Source organism: Bidens hawaiensis, unplaced genomic scaffold (genome assembly GCF_021521415.1).
Source record: "Bidens hawaiensis isolate Kalapana, Puna unplaced genomic scaffold, B.hawaiensis_p1.1 tig00007515_1, whole genome shotgun sequence".
NCBI lineage: Eukaryota > Viridiplantae > Streptophyta > Magnoliopsida > Asterales > Asteraceae > Bidens > Bidens hawaiensis.
The window spans coordinates 161,217-188,149 of NW_027491526.1; the positions used below are offsets into that span (position 1 = coordinate 161,217).

The window sequence follows — 26,933 nt, forward strand, 5'->3', positions numbered from 1 at the left end:
ATATAGTAACAGCCCATCTTGACATACATCTAGACAGGATGTTCCTTGAATTGATTTCCAGTTGACAGGTATTAAAGGAAGCATATGAGAGAAATTTCATACCTTATTTATAGGCAGCATAAGTGCAATTTGTATGCGCATATGCTTTACTTGATAAGTACCATCTTCAGCAATGTGTCATTAGTTATGCCCTCATGGAAATGTGATCAAACTTTGTGTGTGCTCAACAAGCATGGAAGATAGCCTTTACCATGTGTCGAATATAAGCTTCCTGTGCAATGATATATACATTTTAGAAGGGAGCAACCTACTTACATAAGTGTAAAATCTGCATGAATGCTAGATTATGTGCTTTGCACTTTATAGTATCTTAAAGTGTAACTAGAGATTTGTAACAAAAGTTGAAAATTAGTAGCAGGGGAGACATGACAAGAATAATTTTGACTAAGAAGCCACCTGATTCGTTACTATGCATTGACGCATAGGCACATTCGTTAACATGCATTAAACAAATAGATACATTTGTTAACATTGTTAAACGAATAGGCACATACGTTAACATTGTGCACATCCGTTTGATAAACAACGACCTCATTCGTTAGAAAAACCAACGAATGAGCTACACCATAACGAATGTGGATTATTCGTTATCAACAGTAAACAAATGAGAACTGAGATGAATAATAAAGAGTCACACATGCAGTTTGAATTCTTAATTTGTTTAAAACTCAATCATATACCTCAAAAATAGGTTCAATGGAATCAATACAACATCGAAAACAAAACCTAAACATCTTATTTGATTTTAAAACCAGTTTTAATGTCCAATTAAATCATTATAGGTCCGTTAAGGGATTTAACGTCAAATGCATTCAAAACAGAAAAAAATCATAATTTAAATTTATCATCCTACTCGTCTATACCTTATAACTGAGTTTCGATGATCAAACAATAACAATAACAATAACACAGTTATGATTTTTGAAAAATTTTGGCAAAGGTTTGTTGCTTTGAGAGGGTTTTATAGTAATAACGTGTCATGTAAGAAGCCATTGTTACATTGTATTTATACCCTAAACTACACCACCTGATTCTATTGTTTTAAGTCCTGTGAGAAGCCATTGTTTTATGGTTGAATAAAATAGAAGGGCTGTTTTTTCATTAGTTCAGAGATGCCAGCAAAAGTAGAAATATAAAATAATAAAGCTACTTAGTTAGAAGTTAGTTAATATAGTTGGCTACCATGTATGCACTTAATAGATATTCAATTTTAAATCGAATATCTAATGCACGTTGTGAAAGACGCCATAAAGCAATGCCAAGCGTGTTTTCCCCCTACGAGCCGGATCAAGTATGAGTTGTCTCTTAATTCCAAAAAAGCAACGCCAAGCTTGTTTTCCCCCTACGAGCCGGAATTTCGGCTAAAAAAGAAGCCCCTGTAAACTTTCTCACGGATCCTCAAGAAGGAAGATCTACATTACGACCGGCCGATATTCTTGTTTTTGGGTGGGTATGGGGAAAACACGCTTGTGTCGACCTCACAGGAGTGTCCCCTCTTGTTGGGATTAGGGACAATGGGTTTGTAGCAGGCAATGCAGCATTGAAGGCGACATCGGGCAAGGTTGCGAAACACGAGAGAGCTTGTTTGGAGAATCAACAGGTGTTTATCCCCTTTGCCTTTGACATTTTTGGTTTCTTAGCTCCGGATGCCGTGGACCTTTTGAATAGGGTTCAGAAAGTTGTGCATAGTAACGTATCGGCCCATAAGAATCGAAACTTTGTTTTTAGTAGGATTGAGTTTGTTATCCAAAAGGGGGTTGCGGCGCAGCATGTTGCCCGCTAACCTGCCACTTCATTGTAAATTGTTCGGATGTTTCTATGATAAAATTTTAAATAACTTTCAAGGAAATTGTGCTAATTTTTGGTCAAGGAAACCACTATAAGAAACCAACTAGGTTGTAATCAATATATTCTATTCCCAAAGAAACGCGAACATACTTTTATTTTCATCATGTTGACTTTATGTGGTTTTGACTTGATCAAATCAAAGACTAATTGTACTACCAAACCTAAGCAGGGTCAAAATAGCTTTTCTTATTTTGTAGTTGACATTGTAGTAGAGAAACTATAGGTATCACCATGCTAATCTTTACATTAAAAAAAGTAAACATTGATATATACATTTCGTTTCTTTTTCATCTTTAGTTTTCTGTGTTTATTTTAAATAATGGATTTATTAATTTTTATTATTTAAAAAGTCCCGTATAATACACGGATACAAAAACTAGTATTATTATAATCAATGTATTTAATAATAAAGGTTGAAGAGGATAGAGTCATAGAGATGACGAAAAAACCAAGAAATTGGCCCGAATAAGAAATTGGTATTTTACCAAACATTTTGTCTTGAGATATTCTGGTTTATAATATTTAATGCAGAAATTAATTCAATTTCTTAATGTTTATTTATAAGATTTTCCAAGGTATAAAAGGTGATAGGACGCACGTCTCATCTGTGTATAATCAAAGTTGATTGACATGTTCTATTTCAATAATAAGACATCACATATATTAGGTGTCCTCACCACTCATTTAAAACTAAGCTAAACTTAGATATAAGAATAGACACATCTTGAAACTTCCAGTGATGTCTTTAAATTTAAAGAAACTAATATTTTTAAAAATTCTAAAAGTAATTTTATACTGCTTTGTAAATAAATATGTTATAAGGTGAAATTTATGTCACACTATTATAATTACAAATTAGTACGGGGTATGTGAATTAACTCGATATGTATAACTAGTTCTCTTTCAGCTATTAAGACGAATAATTTTTTTTTCTTTAGCAACGCTTGTAAACAAACTCCAACACGTAAGTAGGCCTTATCTATACTTATTTTAACGTTCGATATATGACTTACTCATAGACACCATTAAACAAAGAATGTTATTAATAATTTAATATATCATATCAAACTGTAATGGAATGCTAAAGGAATACATTTACTACTTTCAGAGTTTAAGCAAAAAGTCATTAAACTTATTCAATATTGGTATTATTATCAAAATAAAATTATGGAAATTTGAGAGTAGTAAAAGTATTAGGAGAGAGAATAGAAATTATTCTTTTTTTTAGGTGCTGTTTGTTTTTGCAGACATAAAATGTCTGCAAGCTGATTTCATCTGTTTTCATGTCTGCAACTGAAGATGTGGTCTGAAGATCTGCAAGCTGAAAATATAAGACTGTTTGTTTTTATAAGCTGATACTGTCTGCATAACTGTCAAACTTATCTCACAAGATAGAAGTCATTTATTCAAGTTACATAGAAAATATAATAATAAAATTGTGGCGGCGGACGGTGGGTAGTGGCGATGGATGGTGGTGGTGGACAGTGGGTGGTGGTAATGGACGGTTTTGGTGGGTGGTGGACGGTGGTAGTTGACGGTGATGACGTCCGACAGTGGGTGGTGGTGGTGATGAACGGTTGTGGTGGGTGGTGGACGGTGGTGATTGGTGGTGGCTGTGATGGATGGTGGTGGTGGTGGTGGTGGCGGACGATGGGTAGTGGTGGTGGATGCTGGTAGTGGCGGCGGACGGTGGGTAGTGACGGTGGATGGTGGTGGACGGTGGCAGTGGGGGATGGTGGTGGTGGCGTACGGTGGGTGGTGGTGGCGGACGGTGGTGGGAGGAGTGGATGAGAGGGTGGCTTCAAAGGGATAAGAGTATGATTTTTTTGCGAAGATGTTTTAAGCAAGATTTCTTTGCTTTTCTTTTAAGATGAAAGAAGATAACTTAAGATCTGTTTTAAGAAAAAAAACAAACAGTCTTCAAGGGTAATGTCTGCGCGCGTGCAGACATTAGCTCCCTTGAAGATGTTTGAAGAAAAAACAAACACCCCCTTAATCTGTTTCTGGCATTTATATACTTTTTCCCTATAAATTAAATTTAAGAATTACTGTTATCAACTATTTTGGTTAAATATTTACTATCATTTAATATTTTAACTTTATCTTGCAATATATATTATAATTTAATTGAGTTATTTAACTCAACCTTGTAAATTGCAATATATACCACAATTTAAATATATTATATAAGACTTTATAATATATATATATATATATATATATATATATAGAAAAATACCATAGTCACTCTTATGACTTATAATACGCATATATTTAGTTTCTTTTTAAACTTCGTCACACGATACTTGCCTACGTTGTCCATCTCACAAGCAAAATGTAAGCTCTTTTCTCTTATAATACGCTTTACATCCTTTCTCCTCTACATTAACGTCGCGTACCAATAAAACGGAACAAAAATAGCTCTAATAAAATTATACAATTTATCATAAAATGTACGAGATATAAAAGTTGATTTTTCCCACTTGATTGTTGAATAATGATTACCAATAAAGAAAACTTTTAAAAGTTAATCCTTGAACTTATTACTTTAATCAAATGTTTACCCACGGTCAGTTCCAAACCCATTTGAAAGACCATAACGTCTTTCACACGTAATTCTTAGTTTTATGTTGTTTTCTCACATAAGGCTGAGGGGTGTGGGGCTTCAACGGGGGCGCTAGAGCCCCTCCGCTCGCGCCCCCAGGCGCTAACACCACACCACCGGGGCGCTAACGGGGGCGTTAACGCGAAAAACAATGCAGAAGTGAGCTGGTTAGCGGGAGAAGAGAGAGAGGAGCACACCTTTTGAGGTATTTTGGACCGTTGGGAGCCGGAAAAAAAAAATATATTTTCTATATAGGTTTACGGAAAAGAGCCGTTGAGCTCATATTAAATTAAAAAAAAAATATTTTCTTAAACTATAAATATATACCTTTATAAAATATACTTCATTTCACAATTATACACCTTTCCTCCTAAAATCCTCTCAAAACTAACAAATATATATATATATATATATATATATATATATTATTGTTTGTTTAATTTTTAGTATGTTTTTTTTTTGTAATTTGAATTTTAGATATTAATGTGTTTTTTTATTAATGTGTGTTTTTTTAATAATTTATGAGTTTTTTTAATAATACGTTGTTTGAATATATTTATAAAAAAATAAAAATAAAAATTTTCGCTGGAGCCCCTGCTGGAGCCCCTCCACACCAGGGGCCAGGGCTCCAACGGGGGCTTCAACAACCCCCTTATCCAGTTTCTCTCTCTGTCACACATCATAATATTATTGGTTGGAGCCCCCATTAAAGCCCCCCCACACCCCTCAGCCTAATACCTTTGAAAACATATGAATTTTCAAACTTAACAATATTCTTTTATTATCAGAAACAAAATCAAAACCTACCCAAACAAAGAACCAAGAAAAAAGTCAAATTAACACTATATTATTATTATTATTATTACACCTTTAAAAAATTTCAATCAAAATCACATCACATGGGCAAAATCCAAAAACCCCACTTCATCATATACAAAACAACTCATCAAACAAAAATTGTTCATACCTCTTAATTCATAATTCTCTCAAGAATATGAAAACCATCATATTATTATTATCATCATCATCTATCTTCTACTTCTTCTTCTTCTTCTTCTTATTATTCCCATGTTTCATTCTAGCCATTGATACCATAACATCTACAACACCTCTCACATTCAATCAAACACTAGTATCCAACGGTCAAGTTTTCGAGTTAGGCTTCTTCGACCCGGGAAACAATAACCGCTATATCGGCATTTGGTACAAGCATATCGAGGAGCGAACATACGTCTGGGTAGCTAACCGAGACGCCCCTGTTAATTCCCCGTTGGGGAAATTAACAATTGGTGACGACGGAAATATTATTATTTTAAATGAAGTTGACACCCCTGTCTGGTCGTCAAACCAGAACCATAACCAATCTGGTTTGACAGCCAGGACAGTCGGCCAGCTTTTGGATTCTGGAAACTTCGTTCTCCGTGCAGAGAATGATGAGAATCCAGATAATTATATTTGGCAGAGTTTTGAGAACCCCACGGATACTTTATTACCCGGGATGAAACTCGGGTGGACCCGGGAAACCGGAGTGAACCGGTTTTTAAATTCGTGGAAAACGAATACCGATCCCAGTTCGGGTGAGTATTTATTTAAAATGGATATTGATGGTTTTCCGGAGATTTTTTTATTAAACGGGTTGAAACCCGTGTACCGGAGCGGCCCATGGAACGGGTTACGGTTTAGCGGGGTGCCCGAGATGAAAAGCGCGAGTTTAATCGAGTTCGAGTTTCAAAACAACTCGGACGAGGTTTTGTACTCGTTCGACGTATTAAATAATTCGGTTTATTCGCGGTTAATAATGAGTTACACGGGGAAGCTTGAAAGGTTCACGTGGGTACCGTCGTCACACACGTGGAGCGAATACTGGTCCGCTCCACGTGACCAATGTGACGACTATAAAAAATGTGGGCCGTTTGGCGTTTGTGATGCAAACGCCTCACCGGTCTGCAAATGTTTGAAGGGGTTTAGGCCAAAAAATAAACAGGCCTGGGATTTACGAGACGGGTCGGACGGGTGTGTTCGGGTGTCCGAATTGGATTGCGGGTCGGACGGGTTTTTGTTATTGAAGAACATTAAGTTACCCGAGAGCTCGAAAGCATTTGCCGATAAGTCGATGATGCATTTGAGTCAATGTCGTGAGATTTGTAAGAAGAATTGTTCTTGTACTGCTTATGCTCATATGAATATTACTGGATCCGGGTCGGGTTGTGTGATATGGGCTGTGGATCTTATGGATATGAGACGGTATGCTGCTTCTGAAGGTGGACAAGATCTTTACGTTAGAGTTGCAGCTTCCGATTTAGGTACGTTTCTAATAGTCTAATAGACATGCGATATTTAGACGCATTTATACGACATGTATAGACCTATACGGGTCGTATAGATGACAGAGTGTATCAGGAGATTTTGACCGGTAAAGTATTAGCGTTGTATATGTCTATGCAAACTATATAGCTCAATACGAGTCATATGTGTACCAACACAAAATGCACCCATACGAGACATGGGGGCCTAACACCTCGGATAGGGTTATTCACCTCATATAGACATAGGTGACAGGGTAGGCCTGACACCTACGTCTCCTGTGGACCTATACATGTCGTATAGGCGGTAACATACCTGTCTAAAAATTGTGTTCTAAAAATCGGACGAACTTGTCGGTTCAACCGGTTAAATCGGATGTTGCATAGCAAGCCGGTATTTTGAGGCTGGTAGTTTTGGCCGATTCGATAGAACATTGAGCCGACGGTTTTTCCTAATAAACCGGTTTATATTACACAGGCAAACCAATTTTAAGCCCAATAGATTTTTGGTATTTGGCTGCCAATATTTTTTAAAATTACTTTTAAATTAGCGATTGACAGTGAACGAGTAAACATTTGAAGTATATTTCGAAAACCGAATGCTTTTGTATAATTATTTTTATTATGTATTAGCTTTTGAATTATTTTTTATTATAAATTCATACACTTTTAGGTTATTTTTTTAATTGAGTTTGCATATATATATATATATATATATATGAATTATAAAATCACAAGACAAACTATTTAACCTGGTTGAACTTTATCGATACAAACCGATTCAACCGGCTGTCCTATTTTTTAATTCGATAATGTACAAGGATGTACAAGTTGAAAACTGGTTTTTAAAACATTGTCATAAAATGAGGTTGGCGTCTAAACAAAATATCCCTTCTAATATGAAGTTTTGCTAGTACATATGCATTGGCAACTTGTACGGTACAAGTTGCAAATGCAATCATCGTGTAAATAGTTTCCTAATACGAAGTAAACCAACATAATAAATTAGTATGTAACGAGGCGAAAAAGAAATAAAACGACAACTAACACGGAAATGATGTGACATAGGTTGGAAATTATTCCAAATATTCAAATGTTGTACCAAATAATTAGACTTTAAATTGGTTTTTTGTTCTATTTTAAGATGATATAACAATGTTTCAAAGGATATTCAAACATGTGTTCATACTTCAACTGCTCTTTGTTAATTTTACATGTAAAAAACAAAATAGTTGTTTTGACCATGTTATAAAACTATTTATACTTTGTTTAATACAAACACAATTTTAGACTTTTAGTACAGTCATGAAAATCGTATAATATACTTATACGTAGTGTTTGACGTACATACGTATCATATCTGTTTCCAATAATTTTTTTAATTTCAAGGATTCAGGCAAATAGAATAATTGACCCCTCAATTGATTTAAAACAAAATTTTAAATGTGTTTAATACAAAAACAGTTTTAGTATAGTCATGAAAATCGTATAGTATACTTATATGTAGTATTTGACGTACATAAGTATCATGACCATCTCTGAGAATTTCCGAAATTTCAAGGATCCAGGCAAGTAAAAAAAAATGTCCCCCACAAAACATATAGATATATTTTATTAACTTCATTTTTTTTAAAAAAATATTTAAAAACATAACCATGTTATTTATCTATCCGAAATTAAATGTATAAGGGTTTATACAACCATTTACACTTATAAAACTCAACTTAAAATAAAAAAATTATGAATTAAGAGAAATACAATTTAGAAAACTTTATAAATGAAGATAGCAATACGTATCCACATATAAAAAGAAATTGGGTAAAAAAACACGTATCCGACACCAAACGTTAAAACTTTATTAAAGTATGTTCTACTTAGGAATGTACAAACCATGATACACAAAATACAAGTAGAAAGTAAAATAATAATAATAGTTCTTAGACTAATTTTGACCATGTACATTGCATGTGAATTCGTTTTAAGCAACTTTGCCGTTTTGTCCGTGAATGGTTGCGTGATGCTTTTCATAACATAAAACAACATTTTTTTATTACTTCTTTTCATGACTAGACATATATATATATATATATATATATATATATATATATGTCTGGTCCATAATCATAAACTTTCATCTTAATCATTTCTATTACCAACTTTTTTTAACTTTATTTTAGCTAACATGAGTGTGTATGAGTAGGTTTGGACTGTTTTAGGCCCAAATCTATAACCATAACCGATCGGTTATGATGGTTAACCGGTATTCCATTAACTATGAACTTTGGCCTAGCAAAAAATAGCTCAAAACAATATAATTGTATAATTGGTCATTATTTGAGTCAGAAAGCTTGGACTTGAAGTTTCTTTACCATGAAATAAATTGTTATAATACATTTGTGTGTGTATCAGTTTATTATATATTATTAACAAATACATATAATCTGTAAAATTAGTAAAATACATATAACCGATTCAATTCGGTTAAGGCGGGCATGAAAGCCTTGTTAACTATAACCAACCCACCTATTATTGGTATGGTTCAATTATATTGCGCGATTCATTTTATCAGCTAATTCGGTTGTTTGCACACCTCTATTAGCCAGTGTGCAAAGGTTATATGACCAAAGCGTTACTGAAATTGACTGATATAATAGTGATATATTATACTAGAAGTTATATGAGCACCTAAGAAAAAAAAATATGACAAATAGTTTTTAAACATGTTACCTACTTGGTCCAAACAATCCCATTGACCTTTGGGCTCCGTCCTTCAAGCACCTACCCTTCATGAAATTCTTTTAATCATGCTGTTATCATAGATATTTATTAAAACTTTATTATAGGTTAGAACTTAAAGTTTGAAAAAAAAAATGTAGATTGCTTGTTCAACCATATATGAACATATATTAATAAAAAAATTATCAAAACTTAATAGGTTTTAAAAGTTTTAGTGACATAATTAAATTTGGTTACTATTTGATACATGAGATCAATGCTCATATGTTTAGTTTATGTTTTCTTATTTCAGAACAAGCACCGACGACGGGGACTTCTAAAAATGGTTCGAGCAGCAATGTTGCAAAAATTGTAGGCATTGCCGTTGGTGCTTTTACAATTTTAATTATATCACTCGTACTTATTTACCTACGGAGGAAGAAAATGCAACGGTTCAAGAATTCAAGCATACGTAGAAAAGGTAAGTTTGACTTTCAAAAGTCAAACATTTTAGTAAATAATGTAACTATTGACCATTAGTCAAAATAGGCAGTTATCATAATTCATAATTTCACATGTTCTTGATATAGGTTTATATGAAAGAAGTCAAGATTATTTGATGAGCGATCGGATTATTGTGCAAAGCAAGAAAGATTATTCTGGTGAAACGACGTCAGATGAACTCGAATTACCCTTGTTTGACTTTTCAACTTTGACTATAGCCACGAACAATTTCTCTGATGAAAATAAGCTCGGGCAAGGTGGATTCGGTTGTGTTTACAAGGTAAATGTTGTACTATGTTTATAAATATTTGTAACATGATACAAGGTTCAATGGTGACAATGTGACATGTCTTGTTGGTGATGTCAGGGTATTTTAACTGAAGGTGAAATCATAGCTGTTAAAAGGCTTTCAAGAACATCAGGCCAAGGAATTGAAGAACTTAAAAACGAGGTCCGATTGATTGCGAAACTTCAACATAGAAACCTCGTTCGATTACTAGGTTGTTGCATCGAGGTTGAAGAAAAGTTGTTGGTTTACGAATACATGGAACACAAAAGTCTCAATACGTTTCTTTTTAGTAAGTTTTCTATAAGCGTTTTGTTTTTCGTGCCATAACATATGTCGTCAAAATTTTAACATGTTTATTGAAATATTTATAGATAAAGCGAAAAGCGCACAACTTAATTGGCAAAAACGATTTGACATTATTTCTGGGATAGCCCGAGGACTTCTATATCTTCATCAAGATTCAAGACTGAGAATTATTCATCGGGATCTTAAAGCTAGTAATGTTTTGCTAGACGCGGCAATGAACCCAAAAATTTCAGATTTTGGTATGGCAAGGATTTTTGGAGGAGATCAAACTGAAGCGGAAACAAAGAAAGTGGTCGGGACACAGTAAGTGCCGTATCTTTGTACCTTCACTCGCTTAAGTTTTTTTTTCTTATTTCTTTCTAACTTTTTTAAAATCCTTTTCTAGTGGTTATATGTCACCAGAATATGCAATGGATGGTCTTTTCTCAGTAAAATCAGACGTTTTTAGTTTTGGAGTTTTAGTGCTCGAGATAGTTAGTGGTAAAAAGAATAGAGGATTCTACTCCTCAAGTAACCAACTTAACCTCCTTGGACATGTAAGTACCAACATTCACAAATCACATAATTTTTTTGTTATTTGCTTTTATGTCCTTATACTTTCCGCTTCTTGTCATTTCGTAACAAAATAGTATTTCGTTTTTCAGACATGGACCTTATGGACACAAGGCAATGCTTTAGAATTACTTGATGAATCCGTAGGTGACAAAATTTCAACGGATGAGGTGTTGAGATGTATACAAATAGGATTATTGTGTGTTCAAGAACACGCGGAAGATAGACCAAATATTTCAAAAGTCTTGTTAATGTTAAGCAGTGAGGCCATAAACCTGCCACAACCGAAGTACCCTGGATTCTGTCTCGGAAAAAGACATCCCGAAATAGAATCTACAAGTAAACAAGATGAATCCCTTACCGTTAATAAAATAACTGTCACAATACTAGACGGTAGGTAGCAAAAGCCAAGTTAGCCACCATTGAATAGCTTAATACCGAGTGTAATATATCATTTATGTTCCATTTTTTAAATTTATACATATTTTCTTGCATTATTTGTTTTGTTTTGTTTTGTTTTTTTAACTAGAAAAGGGAACTTCATGTCACATTTTTTTACATGATCAGTTGAACCTTTATAGATTATTCTGTTTAGCACATTATTTCAAATGTGTTTACCTTTTGACTTAATATTCTTTTATTTTTTTAAGGTGATATATATATATATATATATATATATATATATATATAAAATGAAGACTTGTTAACATTTAAATTAGTAAAAAAAAATCGGCCCATAATCTTAAAACCAATAAGCTTATCCAACACCACCTTACAATCTTACAATAGTGTTGTAAAAATCGTTAGTCGCTAGTCGGGTGGTGGGTGGGGACTAGCGTTTAATCAAGATTAATCGAGATTAATTGGAATTAATCGGATCAGACTTTAATGTGTAATTTTCAATTTTATACATACACGCACACATTTTTTATGTAATTTTCAGTTTTATACATACATAAGCACATTTTGGTCTGAAATTGGCTTGAATTTCACCGGAAACTGCTGGGTTTGATGGAATCTCGCCGGAAACCGCTGATTATGGTCAGAATCTCGTCAGAACTCGTCAATTTTGGTTGGATTTGACCATCGACCGATTAATTGGCTGCTTAGCATAAAATTAATCAGTGAAATGGGGACTAACGATTAATCGAGAATTATAAAAGACGATGACAAACGCGACATCTTCTCCCCTTATTACTTCTACTAGTTCTTTAACGTATTGTAATCATATCTTTAGAGGATAGAATAGGATAATAGAACATTTCTCGTGCTCCAATGCCTTCGATCAAAGACGAGCATACCCTTTGCTAGAACAAGTCTCAAACATACCTCGCCTTTGTATGCTTTTATAAAGAACCAATGTAGATTTTTCGCAGACGAATCTACACTTTGACTTCGACTAAAGCAAAAATTTGCTTTTAAGCAAAATTACCTCATAAATTCCGCCTCAACTCTTGATCATGTCTACTTGTGCTTAAAGAGTAACAAACTTTGCATATATAAATTTCGATTGAGTGTCACGACTTAAATATTTTGATTTGCAGATAGTTTTTCAAAAATCTTTAAAATGCAACGACATAAAATAAATACATGTTCCATGCAATACTTGAGACATAATTACACCATAAAATTTCAAAATCAAAAGCAATGCAATTTCTAAAATTAAAACTACTTTCTATGTGTAGAAAAGAACAATAATATAAATTAATAATGATTCACCAAAAGGCAAAGGGCCCCTGGCGACCTTGAAACAATATACTTGATTCCCTTTGTTTTGCAAGACCATACTTTGCTCCATCCCTAGCAAGTATCTTATATGCAATCCCTTTGTCCTAAACAAAATAATTACAAAGTGAGTGAGGGTAGACACAACATACATTTTTTTAAATAACAACTTTCTTGTGTGTTAGACTACCACACTCTTCAATTTTGAGAGGTTCATGGCCCCACTTTTGCTAGACTATGTTGTCTTAACCGGGCCCATGCTGGCTTCAGAGTTTGGCCTGGGCATTCTCCGGAAAACCATACCATCGGTTGTCACTTGACATTCTTTGTGTCACCACAAGAGAAGAACTCTCTGGCGTAACACACGCTGAGACAAAAACCCGGATAAGCTTGGGATTCGAACTGATAACCTCGCAAGGACTAGCTCAAATCTTCATTGTTAATATCTACCTAAAGTGACCAAGCATGGATCGAATTTGAGTATCCATTGGAGAACCCAAACCTTCTACCACTGGGCAATTAGTATATTGTAAATTTGAAATAAATATTATTTGTAAGTATAATGTTATTGTAAAGGTAGGTTCAAATCACGTAAGGTGCAAATAAAGGTGGTTTATATTAAGAAAATAAAGCATATGGTTTTAAATCTTGCATTCACTAATGTTGCAAGTAGATTAGAAGCATTGTCTTGATCACCTACATTGTTACAACCCATGTCTACATTAAGAGTGTACGATAAATAAAAATCATTGACTTCACTCGATTCTATTTATATAATTAATGTATATGCTACTCATATACGAGTTCTAGTCTATTATGACTAAGATATCAAGTTATCTACATGCATATATTGTTCTTACCCAAGCGAAATTGTAAATTGATGAATGATGAATATGATTTTTACCAAGCATAAATACATACATTATATATGTTTTCATTTTATTTGCAACACAAATTTATTAAACGATTAAACGGACCCAAATCATGATTACATTTTAATACATTGAAAACAAATTAATTACAAATCAACAAACCAGAATAATCTGTTCTTAGCCTAGAATGAATAACTCATCTGGTACATGTCCAATGTTATATGTCTTTCTTTTAATGATCAACAAAGCCCGATCACCTAGGTACATCCATTGACAAGAGGTCATCTGTGTCTGCAATCACATACAACACTCGTGACCCAAACCAACACCAATTCAGGGGAAACCCACCGCCTGAAGACTTGTTATGGTTAAACTCACAACTCGCGCACGACACTTTTTTCATGGACGAGACTTAAATCGACGAATTTCCATAAAGAAAAGCAGTACCGATAGAGTACTACCTCTCTAATATGATTAAACTGTCAAAAACAATACATTTTTGTAATTTAAAGTATTAAATTTGATATAAATAAATACATTTCTAGAAGTAAGACGACATAATCTGACTAAAGTAGAACAAGGCTCTTCAAATTTGAAAATTGCAACGAAATATCATAAAAAAAAATCTCGTCATTTAAAAAAATAAAAAAATAACTAAAAATATAGATTATAGAATATATCCGTTTTATCTAGTGGTCTTGGATGCTCCGGAATGGGCCCACATGATACCTACTAAAGTCGTATTCTTCCGTGACTCCTTTTTAAGTTTTAACTGATTCAACTAAACTAAAGTTAAATCAATTGTATGAAACATCCCATCATGATATGAGTTTACCATATTTAGTCCCAACATCTATTTTTAGTATGATGCAAATGTAAAATTTAAGATTACTTCTAACAAATATAACTAAAGTGGATATATGATTTGAGGTTTTATTACATGTTGTATTGGTTTCTAAATATGTTGTAGTTGTTGTTCACATATTATTACCGTTACCTATAGCATCTGTGAATGAAGAATTGTAAAACTTTTTAAGATAACGATAAGTAAATGAACAATCAGTGTTTATTATCGAATTATGAGATGACAGGATAATCTCATAGTCTCATACCTCTTAAGTAAAAAGCTCTTACTCATTACTACTTACCCTAATTTATAGTGTCGGGGAAAAATAATATTTTTGTGGGGACCTTTCTCAACGGACTGATAGTGACCTCTCTTCTTTTATTGGTGAACATTTTCTCTGATTCTCTTTTTCCCTGCCATGTCAGTCAGGTGGTCCTGCCTTGTAATGGTTTGCTTTTGAAAGGCTCCTTGGTGGAATTCTATAAGAGGCGACCCATGATGAACTTTCATGCGTCTTCAGTTAACAATAACATCTTTAATATACAATATTCTACTTTATGTATCGTTTATATGGATTATAAATGGATGCGATGCTTATGTTCTTTGATTTTACATGTCTGGAAACTATGGTCGCAAATAAGCCATGTGAGTCTCAAGTTTGACGGGAGACAATGTTAAATTCAAGTAAAATTTGATTTGATAAGCCGAAAATATTCTTGACACAAACTTGACCTTGATATGAAACGAAGTAAACTTTAGTTCAAACACTTGAATCAGTCAAAACAATTTATTAGTCTACATGCTATAATCATTGAGGTAACATAACTAAGATTAAATTAAGAACTTAGACAATTCAAAATAGTTATAACTTATAAGAATATTATGTTTGATAGGCATGTTCATGTTCAATTATATATTACCCAAATACACATACACATACACATGACATTAAAACACCAATGAAGTCTCAATCAAATTAGTTAAGTATATGTTTCTAAGTTCTAACTAATATTTGTAAGTTTAGTGCAAACGGTTAAACTAAAGGACTATTTTAGCTCACATGTGATTTCAAGGGTGGTTTAGTGAAACATCAAAAGGCTTTATAACTTTATTTTAATAAACGCATGCATGACTTTGAAAAAGTAAAAAAACAGTCCCTCAGTTTCCGGCAAAGCAACCGACACTATACCTAACAAAACATGGTTAAAGTTAACCCACGTGAAAAATGCCATGATCATACTTTCTGATTTTCGGGTCGGGTTAACCCACATGATAGTGTCTTAATTTTATCAAGATATATTTTGGGCAAATATTATATTAAAAAAAACGTTACTTTGTTTTTTTCTCGCAAATTCCGTTAACTTTTTATAATTTTATAAAAAAACCAGTGTACTTTTTATTTTTATTGTTAAAGTTTATTAACAATATTTTGCAACTAAAAAACAAGATAATTTATGTTTTTATTAAAAAAACATATAAATTGTTTATGAGAAAAACAATATGTATGTTGGCTTTTATGTGCGAAACGTTATTTGGAACTACACTTGGATAATGATATTAATTTGTATAAATGTTTTAGGCATTTTAACAACCCTTCTTATCCATATTTTTTCCTCACATCCTTATAAATGTCTAAGAAATAAATTAATCATTATACTTATTTAAGAAATCAAAAATTTTAGAAGGTTATTGAAAAATCGTTAACTATAAAAGTTCTCCCCTACCTTTAAATAGAAGAAGTTCCAAATATTCATATGTACCAAATATAAAGAAATTAAGTTCTAAAGTTTATACCATAAATAACCTATTGGCTATTACACATAAATCACAAAAACTAACGTATCTGCTTTTAAGATATTCTTTAATCTTTAACAAGTTTTCTTATTTTTAGTTTTGTTTAAAACACATATATCTTTTATTGTAATATAAAGTTTCATTTAACAACTCTTTTATGACTATGAGATAACTCATTATCCGTTATGACAAATTAAAGTTAATATTTGGATTATCACCTAATTTGCACTCATAAGTCATAGTCCATTTTTTTTGACTTAACTAATAACATATTCATATTCATATAATTTCACTAATGTATAGAGTAGACCATTTGTGTCATAACAGGTTTAACATGTTAGAAATGACGCGTTTAACACAAATATCAAACATGAATATCACTCATTTAACTATTTTATATGTCATGACTATTAAACAGTTTTAAGTTTCTCGCACCAATAAAAGAAAATGATGAAGTCTAGCCTGCTATTTTCAATTATTTTTAAAATAAATTACATACCACACTTTTTTTATTAACAAATCTTATCGTGTCTTAAACATGTACCAAATTGCAGCCCTACTCATTAGGGTTGTTACTTTTACCCGAAACCTGAAACTCAACCCGAGAAAACACGTACCCGAACCGAACTAACCCGACCCGAAAAACCCAAACCCGATAAAAGACTAACCCGAACCCGAACCAAAGTAATTCGGGTTGGTTCTCGGGTTTGATTTATAAGTTTCGGGTCAACCCGAACAAACTTTTAGTTTTGAAATTAAATATATATTTAGGTATAATATGCTTAGTCTTAGCCACTAAAGTTATCAAAATCTAGTCATAATCGATTGTTGTCATTACAACTATTATAGATCGATTGTTTATTGTTAATTTATGTTTTCCGTTTATTACTAATAGCAACCGTAATCAAACAACTAAATCACGCCCGATTGAAAGCGATTAATTATTGTTCGAGTTAGTTTTACTCTTCTTTTGGATTGTTTTATCAAGTTATGTTGATTTATTATTTGATTATTTATTTACGAGCAAAGAATAATATGTTATTTTAATTTTAGCATTGTAGTTTTTAAAATTTTTTTGTTTTGTTTTCTAGGATACTTGAAATCTGATTAACCCAACCCGAAAAAACCCGAACCCGAATTACCCGAACCCGAAAAACCCATTAGAGATTCGGGTTAGGTTTCGGGTCAAGATTTAAAACTTTGAAACCCGAATAACCAGAAAACCGAAAAACAAACCCGAAGAACACCCCTACTGCTCATGTTTAATAAAAAATATTTGTTAGACCTCATTTTTTTTAATCAAACGGTGACTTTCTTTTTGGTTTATATAGCCTCGTTCCCCACTCTAGCCAGACTATGTTGTTTTAACATAGCTCAAACTAGCTTCAGAGTTTGATTTGGACCTTCATTATGTAAACCATACCACCAGCTACCCCTGACAGTAATTATGCCGTAATAATAAGTTAATAATAATATTATTTGACATAACACACTGTAAGATAAAAACCCCGAAATTTATAGTATACATAAGTTCACTCATATTCATTAGAAAGCATTTTATTATATGGTTATGTCACTTATGTGTACTTATAGTAAAGCTTGATTAAAAAAAGACAAAACCACATAAATAAAAAAACCAAATAAAATAATATTATATTATTAAAATAATACTATATTATATTATTTTGAAACAAACAAACTTATAGGTCTTCCACCACACACAACTACTAGATCAACCTAAACCTCATAAACCTCTTTCCCCATGGATTCACTCACACAAAATCTAACACATAATTTATAGAGAGAGAAACAAACACACACTTTAACCCAAAAACCCAAACCCATGTCTAAACCACCCACCGCCACCAATACTTTTCCCGACGACTTCATGTGCCCCATATCCCTCGAAATCATGACGGAACCCGTCATCCTTTCTTCCGGCCACACCTTTGACCGCTCTTCCATCCAACGCTGGCTTGACGCCGGCCACCGTACTTGCCCAATTACCAAACTACCCTTGTCCGATTCACCTTCCTTAATCCCTAATCACGCTCTTCGAAGCTTGATTTCAAACTACACCGCTTTAATTTCCCCCAAATTAACCCCAAATCAACAACACCCAGAAACCCTAATTTCCCAATTGACCGCTAATTCGTCCTCAATTGAGGTTAAGCTTGATTCAATTGATCAGCTTTGTGGGTTATCGAAGCGGGATTTTGATCTCCGTAAACGATTGATTGAGTCCGGTGCTGTTACGGCGGTTTTGAAATGTGTCAAGATTGGTGCTTTACAGGAAAAAGCTTTGAAATTGCTGTTGAATTTGAGTTTAGATGATGATAATAAAGTTGGGTTAGTGGCGGAAGGTGCGATTTGTAATGTAATTGATGTGTTATGTGGCGGTGAGTCTGCGGATAGCCGGGCGACCGCGGCGACTGTTTTGACGAGTCTTGCGGTTGTCGAAGTGAATAAGGCGACGATCGGGGCGTACCCGTTTGCGATTTGGGGGTTAATTATGTTATTAAGGGAGGGTGGGTTGCGGGAACGGAAAGAGGCGGCGACGGCGCTTTACGCGCTGTGTTCGTTTGCGGATAACCGTAGACGCGCGGTGGAGGCGGGTGCGGTGGAGATTTTGGTGGGGTTGTTGAATTCGGGGCTGGAACGGGCGGTGGAGGTTTTGGGGTTGTTGGCGAAGTGTAAACGAGGGCGGGATGAGATGACGAGGGTTGACGGGTGCGTAAAGATTTTGGTTCGGGTTTTGAGTAATGGGAGTTCGAGGGGGGTGCAGTATGCGCTTTTGTGTTTGAATTCACTTTGTTTGAGTAGTGAAGCGGTTTGTGTGGAGGCGTTGAAGGAAGGCGTGTTCGAGTTGTGTTTGAGGTTTATTGAGGATGATAATGAGAAGGTTAGGAGGAATGCGTCGAGTTTGATCAAGGTGTTCGGTGGTGCGGGCTGCAGTTGATGATGGTGATCAGGAGGTCAGGTTCAAAGGTTTAGGTTTTGGTTGGAATGATGTTGTCAATTGATATATTTTGTACATTTGCAATAAATTTGGCCAAAGATAGTAGGTACCATGTCAATAGAAAGTTCAAATTTTGTTCATTTTTGCAGCTTTTTAATTCATTTTTGCACATCATATGCATTAAAATGGACTCTATAAGTAGTATTTATATAAGTGTTTATATAAATTTTCAATCTTTATGTAATCAAGAATCATGAATGTAGGTAAAAATGGAAACCTTTTAAGTTTCTTGATCTTTATGTAAACCAAGAATCCTAAATTGTATCTTCTGTATTGTTTACTGTCTTGGTTTTAAAAAGCGGGAGGCGAACAAAGGCGACGAGGACTAAAACTGAAGCGCAAGGCGCAAAAGCAAACGCCTTTCGTACACGAGGCCTTAAATTAACTATCAATAAGTATTATATTTGATTTAATATATAAATTACCTACGTATAAACCTTAAAAAACATGTACAACATTTTTGATGCATAAAAACCACCTGTGTACGAAAGGCGCTCACCACAGCTTTGGCTTAAGCTGCTGTTTCCCTGAAGCGCGTCTCACTCTCGCCTTTTAAACATTGGTCGCCTTAAGTAGACAAAGGCAATGAGGGTTTCGCTTTAGGTCGCCTCAGGCGCGCTTTTTTAAACCAAGAATTGTGGTATTGTATTTGATTCATGGAGTACAAAAATTTGATGCAGTTAAAGATGATCAGCTTCTGAAAAGTCAACTGTTTGACTTGTTTAGTTAATTTTTGCATCTTTTAATTCATTTTTGTACATAATAAGCATTAAAACAGACTCTAAAATTAGTATTTATATTAGTGTTTAAATAAATTTGCAATCTTTATATAATCAAGAACCTTGAATGTAGTTAAAAATGCTAACTTTTTAGTTTATTGATCTTTATATACTCAAGAAACTTAAATTGTACCTTCTGCATTGTTTGTTGTACTGTATTTGATTCATGGAGTACAAGATTTGATGCAGTAAACATGGTTAACTTCTGAAAGTCAACTGTTTTGACTTTTTAAGTTTAGTTCATCTGTCTGCTTCAAATCAGTTTTAATACTCATTGCAGATAAAATCTGTTCAACAACTTTGTATTCTGTTTTGTTGGATCATGCAAAGCATGAAGATGGTCAAATGCTCTTAAAGTCAAACATTAAGTCAACAGAAAGATCTTTTATTGATTTGGTGAATTTGGATGAACCGATTGAGCCTATGCCTGCTGGCTCTTAGGAAAGTGACAATTTTTACTAATATAATTACATGATTAATGTGACTTAGTTAGCATCTAATTATAGACGATTTCGTCAATGCGAATTTTTAACCTCTTTTTATAGGTTAGAAGTAGGTTTATTGCTGTCAATGCGAATTTTTAACCTCTTTTTATAGGTTAGAAGTAGGTTTATTGCTGTATAATTACAATAGTTAACATATATTCTCTCCAATAGTTTATTGTTAACTCTGATACCATATAGAATGACTATATAAAGTTTATTGTATTATTGTTCAATTATATACGGGAGAAAAAAAGAATATGTTTACAAAGGAACGTTAATCAAATCATTTATTTAACTATGATAACGATAATTATATATTAAGAGAATGGTAAGTGATGTATTCTCTCTAATAAGAACCGTACCGGACTTTCAAAGACCAACAAGGCTAATCCTCAGCTAAGTAGATGATTGGCCTGGTCCACAGTTTGGGACGAGTTTGGTTATTATGGTTATTATTAAGCGGACTATGACTATAGATGGAAAGATGGGTGAGTCAAGTGGGTCGGTATCTGGTCAAAATCAGTTTTAAGTATTTTTGTATACCTGCTTAGGATAAATGTATAGTTTGTCTACATCTCACCCTATTCAGACTGAGTCAATAGCTTTGTTATACCTATGATTTTATTGGGTATCGTTGTTTATGATTACAATAACAATATAAAAATTTTATTTTGTCACAAATCATAGTTTAGGCCCACAACTTTATGATACTAAGTGGGCTAAACTAGCCTAAATTTCCAGCTTCAAACCCATGACATTTAGGATGTTATGGCCCAGCCCAATATCAGTAAAACATGGCAGATTGAGATAGCCCCATTTTTGTTTTCATTAAGGTTACAATATATCATTTGTGAATTTAAATTCGACGTTGTTAAAGTTAGCTGAATTCATTTTCATCATAAAACTAAGCTTCCACACAAACATGTGCTTATGACCATCTTTTAGGGTGTGGTCCTGTGGAACTCACAAATTGTCTCTTAGTTGATTTGAAAGTGTAGTGGTCCTTATTCGATATCAAAATTGTATTTTGTTATTGTTCTTTTTAATTTAAGTAATAATCAAATTACATTTAGTTGTTTGTATATAATAAAAATGGAATATATTATTTTTAGAGCATTCACATCGCGCTCTCCATCTCAATTAAATTATTTAGAGAAAAATGTCACAAACATATTGTTCATCTGAGATTCAAAGTTCCATTTTTTTCTATACTTAGTGAAGAAAAGGTTGACAATAAACAAAGAATAAAAAGGTATCATTTAATTGAATAAAGATATGAATGGAGATTAAAATACATAAGCTTTTTAAATGAAAAAAAAAAAATCAATTAAAGATAGACGATAATCTTTTTTTTTTAAATGGTAGAGCATAACTTTCATGTACACAATTAATATGTACCATAAATAAGTTGCAAAAACATGTAAACACAAAAGTAACAAAACACATACATTTATACATATGCCCGTAAATACCTACACATATATTATATCATAAATGAACTAACCGAACCCAATGCAAAACCGGTTTTGTTTAATGTGTTCTCAAAAATCTATTTTCCAGTTCAATTTCGGTTTTGCACATACTCATCTCGAAAAAACATATCAAAACACGTAATAAATTATGATAAGGCCAAAAATCTTAAGGCTCAAGTGTGTAGTAACTAGTTAATCACTAACTAACAAAAAAAAGAAATGCACTCAATGTTTCAGGCCAAAAACTATTATTAGAAGCATTCTTTTTCCGCCCGAATGGCAAAACAAAAAACCGAAACCAAATCAAACGTATTGTAAAAACCGAAAACCCAAAAAAACAAAGCCAAACAATTTTAAAACACCTAAATCTGAATTATTTGATTTTCAGTCAGGTTCGAGTCTAACCCGACTCAAACTAATTCATGCACGCTACGGATTACCTAGATATTTAGAGAATGATATATCATATATATATTGAATATGTTAAACATAGGTAAATTGTCGCTTTGTTTTAGGCTTTTATTATAAACTTGTTGGAAATTTGATGGTCCCTTGTTATTACCTACGGATGTTTTCATGTTTTGTTTGTAAATCCTCGAGAGAAGACCGGTTTCAAAGTACGTACTGAAACATATAAAGACAAATTAATATCATTATAACAAATATTATCGTTGTACTTCCAAAAGAAAATCACATGAACAATACTTTGTATTATAACATTAATTCTTTTGTACTTTGATTATTGTTTATTTCATGTACCTCCTTTTTACAAGGCTCCAACTTAATTTAGTGAGATAATTACTTATCCATTTGAGCACTAGATTTGTTGCATGCCTTCATTGACAAATACTTCCAAATGATGTCTTAAATTTTTAGAAGTTAAAAAATTTTCATTTGTGATTATGGTGTCAGATTTTATTTTATTATTTTTTTTCATATGGCGCTTAACACCAAGTCTAAAATTTTAGACACCATATATGTTGTTATTATTATTATTATTATTATTATTATTATTTTTGAACTTATAAGATAAAAATACTTGTTACATGGTAAATTCTAGGTATGTTTATCCAAATGATGGTTGTTTTTATCATAATTTGTATAGCTTTTCAGTTTGTGACTCATGCATATGAAAATAGTGTTAGATTTTACTTATTTGTTAATTTTCACGTTGTGTCAACATACATATGTCTTAAATTTTAAGGCACCATTAGTTAATGTTTCTTTTACACGTTTAAGACAAAAACAATTTTTACACAAATGATGGTAAATTCTAGATTTCTAGGCATGTTTATCCAAAATATTGTTGTTTTAATCATAGTATATATAGGATTTGAGTTGTGACTCATGCAAAGATATTGTCATGAGTCATGACCATGGTTGTAAAAATCACGTCTAAGCGCTAATTACACAACGAGTAATCTTCAAGTACTCCCCGATTAATGACGAGCACTCGCAACTCACAGTTGACTGAGTTTACATCGTCTAGCGACTTTTACAACTATACTCATAAGCATGTTTTGAAAGAAAAATTTCACAAACATTTATTCAAAATTAATATCTAAAAGATTCAATAAGCAAAGTAACACAAACTAACTTTCTAGTAAAACACTATAGATACAACCAAACGCAAATAATATATAAATATATATATTCTTTGTCTAAATAGAACCCTAATGATTTGCTTGCCCTACATCAAGCTGGCATTGGTTGTCCTTCCTTCAAGGGTCACTTAGTAGCTTTATTTTTTCTCATATCCTCCCTTTTCTCTTTCCTTTTCCAACTTTTCTTCATTGTACTTCTACTACACTACTCCAATATGTGGCTTATATTCCTCATTAAGTAACATATATATTTCTAGTTTTCTTTTTCAATAACTTTTTTTATTATTTTGAATAATTAATCTTAATCAAAATAACAAAAAAACTTAATAACCAATCTGGATATGATATTTTGAGAAAAACAACCATTGGAGCCATTAGCTTATGTTAAGTTTATGAAGTTGTGAGCCTTGAACTTTATTAATTAAAGGTGCCATGGAATCCGGATGTCCAATAATCGGGTGTGGTCTCAATAGCGACAGGGAAAGTACTAGATACCGGCACAAGGCAAAGACCTCGGCTCCTTAAGTCTTGTTTAGCTCCTTTGTTGTCGTCTTTCGCCTTGGTTCATAAATACAGTTTAATTTGAATTGTTTAGAAAACGAGTACAATATTTATTAATAAGTAAAAGTATGTAATGACATGAATTGAAGTATAATCTCACCTGTTGCACTTGCATATTAGCTCCATTTTTCATATAGGGGCTACTTAGAACCTACAGAAAACATAAGAAAATTAAGGACTAATAAACTTGATGTATATTAAAGTATATTGTGGAAAAATGTATGAATATATTGAACATACATTGACTTGATCTTGTAGAAGCTTGATGTATTCAATGGCTTCATGGAGAACCGATGCCGTATCAGTCTGTAAATTTTAACTTGTTTCTATAAACTTTACATAGCATAATCCAACTTTCAAGAACATAAGATCAAGAATCATACCTTTCCGAAAGGTGAAACTAATTGTTGGAGCGCGGTGACTCGATCTCCTAGTTTTTCTTTTCGAACCTGTAAAATCAATGTAACTCCATTAGGGTTTGTATTTACTTGGTTTTGTTAACGGATTATTAATATTATTATTTGATTTATCATTTCACTTAAAGCTTGTTTCTTAGTAATTATCTAGATTTAATACTATAATAGTTATAAATGTTTTAGTATATATGATTTAGTTGGTACTAATTTTCCCTTATGTACTTTTACTGTAATCTATAAAAGATCTAATTTTTCATTCTTAAATACACAGAAAATATTATTCACCAATACAAATTTTATTTTTTTTAAAAAGTTATTTTCATGTTTTATAGAGAAGATTGAGCAAAGAGTTCAGAAAATTAAGCAATGTATACCTTAAAAGTTGGCAATGGCGATGGCGTTTCTAGACGAGGTCGCTTAAACGTAGATTCAGTGTAACTTTTCTTCGATCCCAGGTCCCGAATTTCTTCATTTCGTGACTGAATTAATTAATTAAAACAAAATTCTTAAGGAAACCCTAATCTTGATGAACACTAGCATTTAAAAAAAAACTTAATCATATTTTTTACCTTAATATTATTAGAGCATTTGGGCTTCTCTCCATATGCTGATGAGTTCCATAAAAAAGTTCTGTTGGTATTGAAACCTTCGCCAAACTCGTTTAAATTCGCTTGAAAATGATCATAAAGCGGTTGTTGTTGTGGTGGTGGTGACGTACCGTCGAATAAAGTTTGTAGCAAACTTGAAGGGTTATAACCATATGAAGTATCCATACCAAAATCTGATGAGTTCTGGCCGCCGTCCGGTAAGTTGTTCAAGTTTTCCGGTAGGGTTTGACTATATAAATAACACAATTTCCAAATAAGTGATCATCAAATTCTTTATTGTATGCTTCATATAATTATAAGACAAAACAAATCTTTGAACCAATATATGTTAGCTAACAAACTATAGTGGAACTAAAAGTTGTTTCAATAATTGTGAAAACAAAGTTAAAGAAACAAATAAAGTTATTGTATACACTTACCCTAATAAAGCTTGATACCAACTAGTGGTTGATGATGGTGATGAACTTATTACTTGACAAGTGGAATCCGGCGAGACAGCGGACGACTCGTCGGTTGACTTTGATTTCATGTTCATATAATCATTTTGCCAGCAGCCTCCATAGTTGGTTCTTGGTGAACTCCACCAGCTTCCGCCGCCATAGATCCCCGCCGGAAATATTTCTTCTGCCATGAAATATATTGATCAATATTTCTCTAGCTCTTTGATGTTTTCTTGTTGTGTACAATTAAAGACTAGGAAGAAAGTGAGGTGAGTTATATACTTATATATACATATATTCATGTGTTATTTATCAATATGTTATGTGAAAGAGAGAATAATAAATTTAATTTTGGAATTTAGTTGACATTTGAAAGTTATAATTAGGTCAAAGCTAAATTGTTATTTTATGTAAAGTTTCAAAGATTGGTATCTTAGTAAGTAGTAATATTTAAGGGACCATGTGTTACAACATGACTGTATTGTGTTAGAACTAAAACAGAATGAATCATGATCATATTTTTTAATCTTAAAAAAGTTATAAAAGAAGTGTAAATATAATATTTATTATTGTTTCTTGTCTTTTTCAAAATTCAAAAGGACTAAATATATGAACTTTTCTGTATACAACTTGCGTATATATGTGTAGTTATATTACCTATAAATGTATAGATAGTATAATAAAAAGAACATGAAAAACAAATTATAAGTTTGATAGTTGTTTATACACACACACTTTGTATACGTAAAAGGTACTCGGGCATGATCATTGATCGAGGTAGTGGCTTCAGTTTGGTCATGTAGCTCGGTAACATCACCGCCGTTGTTTCGACTTGAGATTTCAGTTTCAGTTTTCGGGTTATGCTGCTTGAATTGATGGTCCGCGGTGCTTTTTATTGTTGAATGATCGAAAAAAAAGAGCTTTACGAATCTCGCGTCTGTGTAATTATATTACCTACAAATGTACAGGTAAATGATTAAAAGAACATCAAAACAAATTAATGAGCATGATATTGTTTACATATTTACGTATTTGTATGTAAAAGGTAATAATATGAAAATATGAATTATTTATCAAAAAAATTATATGGTTTAGATTTATACATAATAACTCTTTCTCAAGATTATAT

At 32.8% G+C, this 26,933-nt stretch overlaps 3 protein-coding genes across 3 annotated transcripts; 2 read left to right on the plus strand and 1 right to left on the minus strand.

Moving 5' to 3' along the window:
- The first annotated feature begins 5,297 nt into the window (after positions 1 to 5,297).
- On the plus strand, positions 5,298 to 11,745 carry LOC143635466 (receptor-like serine/threonine-protein kinase SD1-8). The gene is made up of 7 exons (XM_077103293.1): positions 5,298 to 6,816; positions 9,845 to 10,012; positions 10,122 to 10,315; positions 10,403 to 10,613; positions 10,696 to 10,933; positions 11,016 to 11,166; positions 11,275 to 11,745. Exons 1-7 carry the CDS (start codon positions 5,508 to 5,510, stop codon positions 11,581 to 11,583), a joined length of 2,580 nt encoding a protein of 859 aa, XP_076959408.1. The 5' UTR covers positions 5,298 to 5,507; the 3' UTR covers positions 11,584 to 11,745.
- A 6,371-nt stretch (positions 11,746 to 18,116) lies between these two features.
- LOC143635471 (U-box domain-containing protein 8-like) lies at positions 18,117 to 19,388 on the plus strand. Its single transcript, XM_077103297.1, has one exon. The coding sequence runs from the start codon at positions 18,264 to 18,266 to the stop codon at positions 19,377 to 19,379; it is 1,116 nt and encodes a 371-aa protein (XP_076959412.1). The 5' UTR covers positions 18,117 to 18,263; the 3' UTR covers positions 19,380 to 19,388.
- Positions 19,389 to 24,356: 4,968 nt separating this feature from the next.
- LOC143635445 (transcription factor bHLH114-like) lies at positions 24,357 to 26,198 on the minus strand. Its single transcript, XM_077103280.1, has 6 exons — positions 25,784 to 26,198; positions 25,326 to 25,593; positions 25,131 to 25,235; positions 24,724 to 24,789; positions 24,581 to 24,646; positions 24,357 to 24,491 (listed from the first exon to the last, which is right to left on the minus strand). Exons 1-6 carry the CDS (start codon positions 25,993 to 25,995, stop codon positions 24,357 to 24,359), a joined length of 852 nt encoding a protein of 283 aa, XP_076959395.1. The 5' UTR covers positions 25,996 to 26,198.
- Between the last annotated feature and the right edge of the window lie 735 nt (positions 26,199 to 26,933).